General features: G+C 40.4%; 1 protein-coding gene across 1 annotated transcript in view; it reads right to left on the reverse strand.

Moving 5' to 3' along the window:
• Nucleotides 1–10186, reverse strand: part of LOC311234985 (myosin heavy chain, fast skeletal muscle-like) — a gene marked incomplete at both ends in the record, with an annotated part of 31717 nt that extends 21531 nt beyond the window's left edge. The window contains 16 exons of the mRNA XM_084322295.1: nt 1033–1150; nt 1305–1392; nt 1487–1547; nt 2338–2657; nt 3147–3317; nt 3979–4128; nt 4216–4334; nt 6768–6906; nt 6977–7080; nt 8157–8255; nt 8348–8411; nt 8508–8600; nt 9325–9439; nt 9540–9567; nt 9672–9828; nt 10076–10186. Of these exons, the coding sequence (XP_084178421.1) occupies nt 1033–1150; nt 1305–1392; nt 1487–1547; nt 2338–2657; nt 3147–3317; nt 3979–4128; nt 4216–4334; nt 6768–6906; nt 6977–7080; nt 8157–8255; nt 8348–8411; nt 8508–8600; nt 9325–9439; nt 9540–9567; nt 9672–9828; nt 10076–10186 (1937 nt within the window). The remainder of the gene's footprint in view (nt 1–1032; nt 1151–1304; nt 1393–1486; nt 1548–2337; nt 2658–3146; nt 3318–3978; nt 4129–4215; nt 4335–6767; nt 6907–6976; nt 7081–8156; nt 8256–8347; nt 8412–8507; nt 8601–9324; nt 9440–9539; nt 9568–9671; nt 9829–10075) is intronic.
• Nucleotides 10187–15362: the final 5176 nt, after the last annotated feature.

Consider the following 15362-nt stretch of genomic DNA (forward strand, 5'->3'; position numbering starts at 1 on the left):
ATCCACTGTCATTTCAGTGTTGGTGTATAGGCTATATAGTGTATTTCAATATAAGTTTAATTGATTAATGATATATTCGAAGGAATGCAGGTTTATAGCTATATCAACCCCCTCCAATGTACAGTAAATGACCAAGTATGGTTGTCAATATTCCAATGTACAGTTTTGCTTGTACAGTGTAAGTCTATCCCCCACCCACCCCATATACCCAACCTCCTCCAACAGTTTCTACATCAAATGTACTCTCTTTTCTGGACTCTTTTTGTATCACAAACAGTACTGTATTTGCAAATCTGGTATGTCATAAATGTATAGATGTAGCAGTACTGTCTATCTGTGTCGTGTGTGTCATATATGTTATGATGAATTGAAAATGCGGGACCCTGATGTAAACAAGACAAAATTCTTTCTCTGATCTGCATCCCCTTATGTAATTGAGCTGTACTGTACTGTACCCATTCTGCAATCTGTTAATAAAGTTTTCAATCAATCAATCAAACAAAGGTCTGTCCCATTGTATACCAATCAATGGGATACATTGCATGTTGACCTGCATTCTTTCAAATGTATATAATTAATCATTAAAACAGATGTGTAACAAATAAGAAATACAAATTCCACAGAAGGCATTCAATAATTATTATTTTCAATCATTTCACAATAATTGCATTAGTAATTTCTTATCGTACAAATAGTCATATTTATTTTAATTATGATTAAGTAATTAATTCCAAGGAGGCCTGTAGCGTTGACGTGAAGGAATCACTATGAGAACACAGTCTGTCAAGTTATAATGACATTTTAAATTAGTCAATCAATCATGAGATTTGATCGTGGCTGAGAGCAGATTTAAGAATCTGCTCCTCAGCACTCTTAAATCTGCTCTCAGCCACGATCAAATCTGATCTCAGGAAAATTTGGGGACTCCCACTACCAGCCCTAATATGTCTTAAATGGGCCGAAATCTGGCTAAGACGAAATTTTTTGTCGTAACTTCGTTCGGGAATGAGACCCATTGTCTGCGCAAAGTACCTCTGTTTAAAATCCCCGTACAGAATTCTACTCGGGAAGCCCTTCCTGCAGATTCTGATTCCTTCTAACACACCATTACAGCGCAGCTGATGGATGACCAGATGATTCTCCATAATCCCTGAAAGAAAGCCATGTTATAAGTTAAATTATAAAATAAAAAACACAACAGACTTGACAGTTTGACAATAAATGTTAACATGATATAGCATACCTGGGGTTTTTGTCTCATTTGGAATCAGACAATAAATGTTAATATAACATGATATAATTACCTGGGGTTTTTGTCTCATTTGGAATCAGACACCTGACAAAATGAGGATGGGTGCTTCTCAGATTTGTCATCAGCTTCCCCAGATTCTCCTGTTAATGACAATCAGTGTCATTACGACTGCAACGTTGTTACTTCATTGCAATGACGTGAGTATCAAACGATTCTTGCATCAAAGCCAGTTACCCTGAAGACGGCCGACACGGTCTGGAAGGACGAGCCCTTCTTCTTGGTGGCTTTCTTCGCACTGTTGTCTGCGAGACAAACTTTTTTTATCATCAATGGACTATTTGTAAAGATGTAAAACCTTTCATTCGCTGTCTTGACTTAAAGTGTTCTTGTCTATTTTTTCTAATCCTTTATTTATAGGTTTTCAGTTTATAAACACAAAAAAGAGACAGTATAAAAAAAAACACCCAGCCCAAGGTCATAGTGGAAAGAAATAAAAAAAAAATTATATAGATATAACCATATGCACATACCTATATATGCATATATATATATACATACACACACACGTACGTATACATACATACACATATGCTATTATAATAATAATAATAATCGTATTAATAGTAATGAAGAAAAGAAAAAGGGGGAAAGTAATAATGAATTATTTTAAAGAAATGTAACATGTTATGTAGTTGTTCTTGTCTACTATAATTATGTTATGTGGTATTTTATGTTTTGTGTGGACCCAAGGAAGACTGTTTTGGTTTGAATTGAGCTGAATCTACGTGGTCCTCGTTCAACACAGTCCGACAATGAGGACCACACTAAATAACCACTATATTCTGTGCTTAGTCCAATGACATTCCCCTTGAGCTTGTCAGATTGGTTAGAAAGGGGAGCCTCGCAGCAAAACTTAAGAAATAATGGAATAATGGAATGGAATATATATAGAATGAAACTGATTCACAGTAGACTAAGAATTGGTGTGTCCATGTTAAGATATGCTTTGGAGCTAAATACATTATTTTTTTTAAATCATAAAAATTGTAGATTTAACTAAACTGAACTAAACTTGTCTTATGTACTGTACATACATACCGTCTGAGGAAGAATAGCTGGAGTAGAGGAATGCCAGAAGCTTTAGGCTAGCCTTCTGGTAGAGCTGAACCACCGTCTCGTTCAGAGGGTCCTTGTTCTTGTCCAGCCAGCCAGAGATGCTGTACTCCACGGTACCGGCGTAGTGCACCAGGGAGAAGTGAGCCTCAGCCTTGCATCTGACGGGCTTGGGCTTCTGGAAGTTGTTTGATTTTCCAAGGTGTTGGTCATACAGCTTGTTCTTGAAGGTAGTGTCTGATGCCTTTGGGAACATGCACTCCTCTTCGAGGATGGATAAGATGCCCATTGGCTGTGAATCAAAAGATACATGTCTGTTTATTAAGATAAGATATTCCTTTATTAATCCCCTTGGGGAAATGTGGGTGTCATAGCAGCATGGGGGAGGGGGGAGGGGAGGTACAGGTATGGGCATGATAATAGTAGAAATACATAAATATAGGTAATACTATTTGATCTGAATATAGAAAAGAATATGAGAAATAATAATAATAATAATAATAATAAACAGTGTAAACAATATAATTTACTCTGAATATAAGAATATGAGAAAATAAACAGTGTAATCAAAGGTACAGTATAGGCCTACACAAGGTACCCTAACTGGCATGATATAAAGTCATACTTTATATGTTGTAGTCCATGCAGGTTAGGTGGTAAGAGTAACATTCCTAGTAGTTCTCAAGTTCTGCTGCCATTAGTTCTCCGGCTGGATAGAATAATTATTATAGAATAATAGAAAAATAAAACACCACCTCCAATGAGAAAAAGGAATATTGACCTTTTCAATGAGCTCTATACAGGCGGCCAGATCCATTCCAAAGTCAATGAACTCCCATTCAATCCCCTCTTTCTTGTACTCTTCTTGCTCCAGCACAAACATGTGGTGATTGAAAAACTGTTGCAGTTTCTCGTTGGTGAAGTTGATACACAGCTGTTCCAGACTGTTGTACTGCAAAGAAAAACATATCTAGAATGTCACAATATGTATTGATGATGGTAAATGGACTGCATTTATATAGCAATTTTGTCAAAAAGGTTTTTACAACTTATGCATCACATTCACCCGTTCACTCACACACTCACACACCGACGGCGGAGGCGACCATGCAAGGTGCCTCATCGGGAGCAGTTAGGGGTTAAGTGTCTTGCTCAAGGACACTTCGACACGCTACCAAGAGGAGCAGGAATCGAATCCCCCCCCTCAGCCACTGTCGATGATGGTTAATTCCAGCAAAGTACATAGTTTAACGCAGCGGTTCACAAACTACGGGTTGCGACCCAAAGTGGGGTCGTGCGCATTGGCAAGTAAAATTAAATTTTTTATTTTTAAATCTATAATTTTTTTTTAAATTTGTTTAATGTTGTGGCAACATCTTTTGGCTAAATATGCCTTGTTTTATAAATTTGTATTGATAACATAGTGCTGTAATTAACATATATAAAAAATATGCATGATCAAGTTCAACAATGTGTGCTTTTATTTTGATATTCCTTAATTCCACATTGAAATGACGCAATACATTAAGTGTGGGGTCGCCAAAAGAAATCCTAAATAAAATGGGGTCGTGGTATAAAAAGGTTTGAGAACCCCTGGTTTAACGCATACGTACGTCAAAGATCTCAAAACCGGCGATATCCAAGACTCCGATGAAAAACTGCCTCGGCTGCTTGGTGTCCAGCATCTGATTGATGCGGACGACCATCCACTGGAACATCTTGTCGTAGACAGACTTGGCCAAGGCGCCCATGGAATTGGAGACCTGCAAAGAAAATAAAAAGGACGTGCTCCCGTGAATTCACGGGGGGATTCCTGATAAAAGAGGTTATTAAAAGAGACAGAAATATACCTGCTGAACAGTCTGCGACTTGGTGACATATTCGTTCCCCACCTTCACTCTGGGGTAACATAAGGCCTTCAGCAGGTCCGCTGAGTTGAGCCCCATGAGGTAGGCTGCTTTGTCAGCCACTGAAACAATGACATGGTGAGATATGAGACTTTTCAGCAGTGGTGTTCCTTACTTAAGTAAATATGGAAATACCCAGATAAATGAGTTCTCTGGTCAAAGTAAAAGTCCTCCATTAAAATTCTACTATTTCATTCGTAATAGTGGAGAAGTATTTGCTATTAATAATAATAATAATAATAATAATAATAATAATAATTAATTTAATTTATATAGCGCTTCTCAATGACCCGAAGTCACGGACAGTAGTCGGGAGCAAAGTAAAAACAATGAGACCATGGGGGGAACAGGGTAAGACAGCATGAGATAGCACAAAAAGACAGAGCGGCAGGAGACAGACATCAATCAGGTTGGAGGGGGGGGGGGGTTATGGGTGGGGGGGTTGAAGGCAAGGGAGAACAGGTGGGTTTTGAGGTGAGCTTTGAAGGTGGAGAGTGTAGGGGAGTCTCTGATGGACTGAGGGAGGGAGTTCCAGAGTCGGGGTGCAGTGCGAGAGAAGGCCCGATCACCAAAGTGTTTGAGTTTGGATGTCGGGACGCGTCTATATTAATCCCAGCCGAAGAGTGCAAGAGCGCTTCCGCATTTTGCCCTGATTGGCCCCGGTAACGCCCTCCAAATGCGCATTTTCTTTTCCCCCGCTCAGACGCCGAAATGGAATACATGTATATTATCGCGACGCGATTCACTCGCAACGCCATAACGTTTTCCCTGTACATTGCAACGTTAACACAACGCAGCTGTCAACTGTACTTTACATATTATCCAAACGAGGACCACATGTACTTTACATATTATGGAATACATGTCAATCAATCAATCGCGTACCTCTTAGTTAGCTAAGTTAGCTGCATGTTAGCTCCATGTTAGCTCAGCAGTTAGCTCATGTTAGCTCAGCAGTTAGCTCATGTTAGCTCAGTAGTTAGCTCCATGTTAGCTCAGCAGTTAGCTCATGTTAGCTCAGTAGTTAGCTCCATGTTAGCTCAGTAGTTAGCTCAGCAGTTAGCTTCATGTTAGCTCAGTAGTTAGCTTCATGTTAGCTCAGTAGTTGGGATAAAGGAGTCGGAGGCGGTGTATCGAAGTTGAACCTAATTCCTTTATTCAACAGCAGCATAACAACAATGTCAACGGGCAGGAAGTGCTACACACAATATCGTCCGGGGGGAACTACTATTCCCAACAACAGTTCTGTGTGAATTATGTACAGTCACTACACAATCAATCAATCAATCCTCTTGCACGGCTGCGGCGCGGCGGCTGGCGTGGCTGAATAACAGTAGCAGTGATTGCCTGCTGCGTCCATCGCGTGTATATATATACCGTATTAGTATTAATAGCATATAGCAATAGCAATATATAGCAATAGCAATAGCATATAGTATTAATGTGATTGACCAGCGTTTAACGCGTCGCGTGTATATATATACCGTATTAGTATTAATAGCATATAGCAATAGCAATATATAGCAATAGCAATAGCATATAGTATTAATGTGATTGACCAGCGTTTAATATGGCGCGTTCTGGCATCTGTGATTAGTGTTGAATGGGGGTCTCGCGTCGAACCAAGCGGCGACATCATGCGCATGCGCGGCGAGCACCTGGGTGAAGGAAAAGGAAATGCGCATTACCGTACTGGCGTATGGCGAAGAATGCGGAAGCGCTCTTGCACTCTTCGGCTGGGATTAATATAGACGCTGTCGGGACAGTGAGGGAGGCAATGGAGGAGGACCGGAGGGAACGGGTGGGGCGGTAGGGAAGAAGGAGATCAGTCAGGTAGGGGGGGGCCAGGCTGTGGAGGGCTTTGAAGGTGAGGAGTAGTGTTTTAAAGTTTATGCAGTGTTTGATCAGGAGCCAGTGGAGAGAGTGGAGGACAGGAGTGATGTGTTCACGGGAACGGGTGTTAGTGAGGAGTTACTATTGAATGTACTTGAGTATCTAAAGTAAAAGTATGCATTCTATATGACGTTTGTGTATTCCAGTGCTTGGGAGCATTCAATCCTCTAACCATTGACCTCTAAAGGTTATGTTAAAGTGGTATGTGGTCCAGTTATGCTGCTCTGATTAAAGGTTATGTTAAAGTGGGATGTGGTCCAGTTATGCTGCTCTGATTATATCCTCTTGAAGTTGGCAGGCTTCAAATGTGAAAGTATATAATCTTCATAAATTTTTCATAAATGTTCGTCTACGCAAAATCTTTTTCTTCAAAGTAACTAGTAACTGATGGGTTCAGATGAATGTAGTGGAGTAAGAAGTACAATATATTTTTCAGAGGATTCTGCATAGCTCCTGTATGTGTAAAAGCCAGGGCAGTGAAAGTTATGTAGTGCTCAGGTTGGGTTCCTTTCCACCCTGTTCCCACCTGAGTGTGACATACAGTACTGTAAGAGCACAATGGCCACCGTGTGAATATGGTCAATGATGCAGCTTAGACATACCCTCTGTCCCGTCAGGCTCTGCCTGTTCCTCCCTCTGCCGCTGTTTGAACCTCATGTTCCCATAATGCATCACAGCGCCGGCTAGCTTGTAGATGCCGATCTTCTCCTCTGCGGTGAAGCCGAGGATGTCAACCGCGCTCTAAAAGCACATTATTATTAGAGGGCCGGGTTAAATTACGATTCGTGTTTATATGTGGAATGAGACTCACGTCGGTGGCCATCAGCTCCTCGCTGTCATCAATACTGGCCACGCTGATTTCCCCTTGACTGACGAACGGGTAATCAAAGGGGTTGGTGGTGATAAGAAGAGTCTCTGCATTGAGAGATAGTTTTGTCATCAAACGTGAGCCTTGTAATGAAGACTCTGTAGATATCACTTCACTCGTGATATTGTGGCAGACATCAATTGCATTATAGCTACATCATTTTCCCTTAACTCATTGTGCGCCATACCTAAGATAAGTCGGGTTATCTCACCAACCGTTGAGTGCCAAAACCCGAGATTTTTGATCCTTTGATATTTTTCCCTTGATTCCCGTTCTATACGGTCAGCCGAAGCCCTCTAGGTCTCCCTGGTTCATCTGCCTACGTTGGAATTGCAATGACGATCGAATCTCACCAGGTGGCAGTATCGCCTACCCTCCGAACTGGAACAGCTTGGTGTGCATACACCTTTTCTTTTTTTTGCAAGGGCTCCTCCTCCTCGGAGACAGAGCGACAGAGCGATCACCTCGAGATTTTATTGCCTGAAGCCTATTTCCCATATACACGAGTATAGACATATACACAGGTAATCGCGATGGCGATGCAATCACTGGGAATTATTCTTTTTGGAATACCTTCTGGCTAAGGTAAGGTATATTCTATGTCTATTTTACCAATCCTGAAACATGTTTTTGTAACGATCACAGTGTCGTGCTTTACCGGACGTAAAACATGCTCGACAAACACGAACGCAGTTTATAGTTAAAACGACCCCCCCCCCCCCCCTTGATGATTTTGTGAAGACACATATGTACATGGTATATACCTTTGATTTGGGAGTATTTGGGGTTTCAGGTGATCAACCAGAACGATTTTGGCTTATTGCATATAACGCGTCATATCTCGCGATCTATGAAAAAATACTGGATTATTTTGGAAAGGGGCGATGTTTAGCGTGTAATAGCACACAAACTACAGTGTGTAGAAATGAACTGATTAGTCAGTAATGGACTATGAACAATGCCTGTCAAATTAGCCATACTATTGTCTCCATAGCTATAATACAGAACACACGACGGGTCCGCAAACATCGCCAAAATGGTCAATAGCGCTGGCGCCAGGCGGTACAGATGGGGAAAGTGGGTGGCGCCCAAAGAGTTAAGGACATTTTGGACAGAATATTACCTATAAGCTCAGGCTTCTTGTTGGACATGATCTGGTAAAAAATATGGTAACTCCTCTCTGCAGACAGTTGAAACGTTACCCTGGATTTCTCCAGCAAATCTTATCAAAAGAGAACAAAAAGATAGGGGTGAAGGGATGGCTCGACTACTGGAACAACAGTATATTGTTCTTTTGTTTATAGTAAAACTCACAAGTTTCAATATCAGCGGACGACAGTTTCCCTGAGGTTTTGAAGTGGATTCTTATAAATTTGCCCTGAATGGAGAGAGAAATTGTTTATATTCCAAGATCTGAGTCATTCCAAGACAAGTCAGTTAAACATGACAACACAGTGTTTATCTCTTCACTCACAAAACGGGAGGAGTTGTCATTTCTGACAGTCTTGGCATTTCCAAATGCCTCGAGTAGAGGGTTAGCAGAGATTATCTGGTCCTCCAGAGTTCCCTAGAACAACGGAAATGACATAATCTACTAAACCAAATCAAATCAAATGTATTTGTAAAGCCTGAAATCACAAGGCAATGCCCCCATGGGCTGTACAAGTCTTCTTGAACAAGTCAAGAAGAAACATCACAATAAATCAAGAACAGAAAACGACCATAAAATCCAAATATGCGACACTCCCAGACATTCCCCAATGAAGATAAGGAAAAACTCACTAAAAACCTAGCAATAGGAAGAAGAAAAAAAGCACCACAGGCGATGTGGAGGAGAGAAACCTCAGATGGGCCTTTCAAAGGGGGATCCCCCAACTTGGATGTCGGTGATAATATAGTGTTGCTATGGATGATAGATGGGTGGAGAATAAAACGGGTGAATAGTTGGTATGAATGTACATATACATGTAATAGAACACATATATGTACATGCAATAGCAACTAAGGTACATACGAATATTTGATTGGTGTCTCTAAAGAATATCAATGTATCAATAGACCTGTCGTGTAATGAATGCATTCGTTAATAAATGAATGAATCAATGAATGGATCCATTCATTCAGTCAGCTCATACTTTTCAGTAATAGCCTTTTTAATGTGTACCTGTCAGTGAACTCCAAATCATCTCACAAGCATAATAATAATAATAACTTTATTTGTATAGCACCTTTCATATCCCTACTTATATATAAGCATGACACTTTCACGTATATATATAACATAAGCTCACCTGCATTTTACCAGAGGCAACCATTTCTTTCTTCCTGTCTCCAGATACTGCGATTGTCGCAAAGTACTGGATGACACGTTTGGTGTTCACAGTCTTCCCTGCACCGGATTCTCCGCTGGGAAACAGTGAAGCTCAAATCATAAAACTATTCTCTCTTTCATATATAAAGTATCAGAAAGAATGCTGTGTTTTTTCCCCACCACTGCACAACTTACGTGATAAGGATGGACTGGTTTTCTCTATCTAAAAAGAAATTAACATCACGATTATGATGCAGAATTATCATAGTCAAGTGCCTCTGATGTGTATACAATACTAATCCTAGAGGAGGTCAAAAGAGGACCCACCAGTGAGCATGGACTGATAGGCACTGTCAGAGATGGAGAAGATGTGAGGTGGAGCCTCCTGACGCTTCTTGCTCCTGTAGGCCACCACCACCTCCTGGTTGTACACTGGGAGCCACTTGTAGGGGTTCACAGTAACACAGAACAGCCCTGAGTAGGTCTGAAACATGAACACAGTCCGTCAATACTTTTGCTTAATTTCCAACTAAACAGTTTCAACAGAAAAGGAATTTGCGATTACATGATTGATAACTAAAACTAAAATAGATGTATCTGATGTGAGCGGGCTGCAGGATAACATAGCGGCTTGAGAGGACGCGGGTGGAAGCATATTGAGCAACGATGCCTCCTCTCTGACATTGTCCGAGAACAACTCCCATCAGTGCTAAGTGCTTCATCGTTCTCACGTAGATCATCCATGCCGCGTAGCGCTCTTTGAGGTTGTACAGCACAGAGGCCTCGTTGAGGTGGGTCAACATGGCCATGTCCTCAATCTTGTCAAACTTGGGCGGGTTCATGGGGAAGATTTGGTCATCCTTTACTGTTACAGTCTGTATCAGAGAAGAGACACACACACACACACACACACACACACACACACACACACACACATCCCTCATTAGCGTAACGACAAGTGGAAGCGGCCTGTCTGAACTAGTTCACACAGGCCTACATTATAGCATTTAAAGTACAGTAACTGAGATGTTACATTTACTATGCAGCGTCATAGTGAATAATTGGCCTCCGCAGTCAACTCACGTGTCCTGCATTCGTTTTAACAGTCGCCGTGCCTGTCTCTTTGGTTTGGACAGTGCCTTTGACAAACAACTCTTTGGGATCAACGACAAACACTGCCATTTTGGCGTCGAAGGGCCTGGTCTGGGCTTCTATCCTTTCAAGTTCAGGCTTCCTCAGGTACGGGGCAGCCTCCCCAAAGATCGCCATCTCAGCATCTGAACTCATCCCTGCAGTACACACCCCAGAGGGGACTATAGGGTCCAGGGGTTAAAGGTCAGAGCAGAGCTTTGAGTTTGACTATTAAACAGTATTAAATGATATTATAGGAATTAGCATTGCCATCGATCAAAATGTCCTCTTACCTCCCTTGGATGCTCAAGGTTTGTTTGCGATGTGTTCACTTCCAGAATCTCTTTGGCAGAAGTTAATGTTACCATCCAAGTGCAACACAGTTCATCAAAAAGCACACAAACCCACTCAAATGGAGGAATGAACTTGCCACCCAGACGTTCCAGATGAAAAATGCTGATGGCTCTGACCCTTTACTCCTTTTATAAGGCTCCCTCCGCGGTGCGTTGGGGGAGTCTGGAGCAAACCTCTATATTTGGGGTCAAAGCCCTTAATGACTGTGGGTGGAGAGAGGCGATGAGATCTGCGGTATGTTGATATCACAGAAATGTCACTGAGCTTTTGTTATAAACCCGGCGACGGAGAGCAACTGCGGCTCAAGGAGAGAACCCGGGGAGGAGAGTGACCCCTGCCGATCTCTGATGCTGCGACCCTCCAGGCATGCTGAGACCACTCAACTACTGTAGTAACTAGTAATGTTGGACTAGCATCTTCATAACTGACTTAAAATATATATATATATATATATATATATATATATACTGTATATATTAGAAACTGTCATAGACACAGATCTACACACGTAGACACGTCTAGTTTTACTGCCTGTGTAAGAGTCCTTTGAAGGACTTCAGGAGTGATATTGATTAATTCTGGTGTGTGCTGGATAATTATTTATAAATACTTTCTAACATCTGAAACATTAGCGTGTGAAAGTCAAGGACACCAGTGCAGACTACAGAGTGTGTCTGTGTGTACACGTTCACTCTTCTTGATACTGAGGGTACGTTATCATGTAAAATGTCAGCACCTCTGAAAGCTTATGGGCTGTTTTTAAAATCTTACACAAAACGAACCTGTGGCTCGATCTTGTGATTGCTATGATTAGGCTTATAAATAAAGGCGTAGCTGATGACTCCCTCGATGGAAATTCCCTCAGGATCTTCCTAGAGGCTTTAGAGATTACAGTGGACTAATGGGCGTGTCGGAGATTTGAAGCTCTGTCTCCCCTCCTGCCAGCCTCTCAACCAATCACAAATCAGCTTTGAGGGACAGATAGGACACCATGGCAAATACACTCACTGTCCATTAGACAGGTATACTTGGCAGCATGGAATGGCATTACAACGACAGATGCTCCCATGCTTAAGTAACCAAATACTCAAATAAGGTATATAATATGAAATCCAATAGGAAAACATTAAAGATATGTAGAACACCACTACTAATACTACTATTATTATTATTATTATTATTATTATTATTATTATTATTATTATTATTATTATTATTAGTAGTAGTAGTATTAATACTACTACTACTATTACTAATACTACTACTACCAGTACTAGTACTACTATTATTACTACTACTACTACTACTACTACTACTACTACTACTACTACTACTACTACTACTACTACTACTACTACTACTACTACTATTACTACTAATAGTACTACTACTACTACTACTAATATCACTACAAGAACTACTACTACTAATCAGTGGCGGCCGGCCAATAGTGGGCGCTAGAGCGCCGCCCTCCCTGGTTAAAAGAGAGAAGAAGAAAATATATATATATATATATTTTTAGAGCCCTAGAAATAAAATAAACATGTTTAAAATGAATAATATTTACTCATTTTAAGTATGTTTGTGTTTCCAATGCACAATATAACGTTAATATATCAAATATAAATAATAGTTTTTCATTCACAGGAAGTCACTAGTAACTACCTCTCAGGCCGGGGCGAGACATATCGTGCACAGCAGGGCGTGCACTGGTTTCATCGCTGTATCCTTGCAGCCAATCAAATAGGTCAACGCACGTAACGCACTGTGCGTTGAAATATGATGTAATATGATGGAAGATGGGCGCGTTTTCAAGTGAACTAGCAGAGCCAGAACTGTTCAACTCCCCTGGAGCCACAGCCAGCAGAGAAGCCGGTTTACTTTCGCTTTTAAACCAGCTGCAGCCTGAGAACTGGAGTGTGAGGGGATGTAACACTAAAGATGGCGGCAATGACAAAGAATTGCTGCAAAATAAACATACATCTGTTGTTAAAAAAAAAAGAAAAAAAATATGTATACTTATAACAATTCGACAATTATCGATATCGAGAAATATGATAACATTATCATATCGTTATCGCGATATGATTTTTTTCCATATCGCCCCGCCCTACATCAACAGTCTGGGACTGTGGACATATACACTTTATCAAGCCCTCCTGGACCATGTTTCAACTAAACAAAGTGAGTTAATGCGGTCTCTCTCTCTCTCTCTCTTGCTCTCTCTCTCTCTCTCTCTCTCTCTCTCGCTCGATCTCTCTCTCGCTCTCTCTCTCGCTCTCTCAACACAGCGTGTTGTTCTTGAACTATAACATTTATTTTCGCCGCAGGTGACGCATAATGAATGAATGGTAACTTGTTTAAAATGACAAAATATATATGTGTTCATTATTGGATTGATTATACGTGTAGTAGTGTAGTATGAATGAACTCGACTTAACGTTGGTAACGTTATGAGTCAGTATTCGCTTGGTCAGCTGTCCGCTTGCCCCCCCCCCCCCGCGCCCACCCAAATGTAGTTCACACCGGCCGCCACTGCTACTAATACTAACACTACTACTAATACTAATAATAATATCAAGTCCATGAACAAATGCTGTGCTCATTTAATAATGTTTAATATCATGTAATGTGATAAAGTCAAAGCACAACTATATATGCAAAAACATTTCTTGCACATAGAGTACACCAGTTAGAAATTAGGTCTTAAAGGGCCACTTCACCGAAAGACACATAATCTCACACACGTCCAAAAACTCGATATAGTTTTGCACACATTCATTTAGTTTGACATATTGAGAGTAAATTCGTTTGTATATGGCCACCAGTGATGTCATTGGGGACATTTCATCCTTGTGCTGTGTTAAATACAGCACTATGAAGTGATATATAGATGAAAGAATAGCAACACCTTGTTTTATAGGGACTGCTACCTTATCATTTAACTAAGTTGTAATTAACACAAGGATGCAATGTCTCCGATAACATCACCGTGGCCATCACATTTACTCTCAATAACCGTAAAACTAAATTAATGTGTGCAAAAAACTGTTTCGTTTTTTTGGATGTGTGTTGGATAATGTGCAACGTAATTATGCATTGTTTTTTGGTGAAGTGCCCAATCAATAGGAGATCTTCTAACAATGTCACGAGAGCTTCATTATAAACTGACAGGCGCTGGTGGAAAATCATGAACACGCGTCGCAGCCGATGAAGTCACAGTTTAAACCTTTCTCCATTTTTGGATTATTAGATTATATATTGCATTATATTTAGCATTTAGTTTTTTTAGATTATATATTAGATTAGATTTATTATTTATTTATATTTATTGTAGGGCAAAAATAACTGACAACTACTTGTTGCCCATATGCGCATGTCCAGAGTTAATTATATTGTATATTGTTTACACTGCCTTTTTATTACATTTTTATTTTTACTTCTCCACTGTACTATATGTCTTCTACTACCTGTACCTCCCCTCCCCCTTCCCCCATGCTGCTATGATACCGAATTTCCCCAAGGGGATCAATAAAGGAATATCTTATCTTAAGCAGGACCTACTTAATATACTCAATCACGACTATAGTGGGAGGCTGAGGGATATTATTGGGGACTGTCCTCGACGAAGGACGTTGGTCACTAAGGAGACTGATGCAACGTATGCCATCATCACTCTACAACAACAATCTGACCATAAATCCAAAAAGTCTAATTGAATGCAATGGATTGTAATCATGCTACATTTCAAAAGCTAATCTTTATTGCAACAGATGGTAAAACCTCATGGCTTATGAGCTAATGTCAAGTCAAGTTCAAGTTGTCTAAATAAAGCACTGCTAAGCAATAGGCCATATACAGTCCGTATCTGTCTCCGACGTACTTTTGATGGCATTTTAATTGTATGAAGAAACGTTTGCAAACATTGAGTTTTTAAATCAGCTTCATCATAGGCTACACTGCAAATAATCTAAAGACGTGAATCAGTAGACAATCAATTCCATTTCATTTATTGCAATTTATTTTATTTTAAATTGTATTGAATATTTTTAAAGCCACAATTTGTATTGTTTGTTGGGGCTACCCATACCATACTGTCAGTTGAACTGATCTGAAGTACGAGTCCCATGACAAATATGAGGGAAACTACTGTAAACCATTCTCATGGTTTCATGTTCTTATTGACACTGATGTGGCGCCCTCTTGTGGGTTGTTTTGGCACTCTGTACCACTTCCTGTTTGGATTATTGTGAGTAGAACAAGATGTGAAAAGAGTAAAATGTTGCTTGCTATTCCCCCGACCAGATATAAAGTCGCCTGTGTTATTATATTGTCATGGATCGATAGAAGTATATCATAGAAGAAGATAATAGGCGGCAGAGTACAGCAACTTGCAATGGGCCTGGTCTACAAGATACACTACACGACCAAGGTACCCATGTACATGTCAAAATACTTCCCAAAGGTCAGTGAATACCACGATCACAACACCAGAGGGAGCTCCACAAATCATGTAAAACCCAGATTCGGCTC

Source organism: Notolepis coatsorum (genome assembly GCF_963971535.1).
Source record: "Notolepis coatsorum genome assembly, chromosome: 10".
NCBI classification, from domain to species: domain Eukaryota; kingdom Metazoa; phylum Chordata; class Actinopteri; order Aulopiformes; family Paralepididae; genus Notolepis; species Notolepis coatsorum.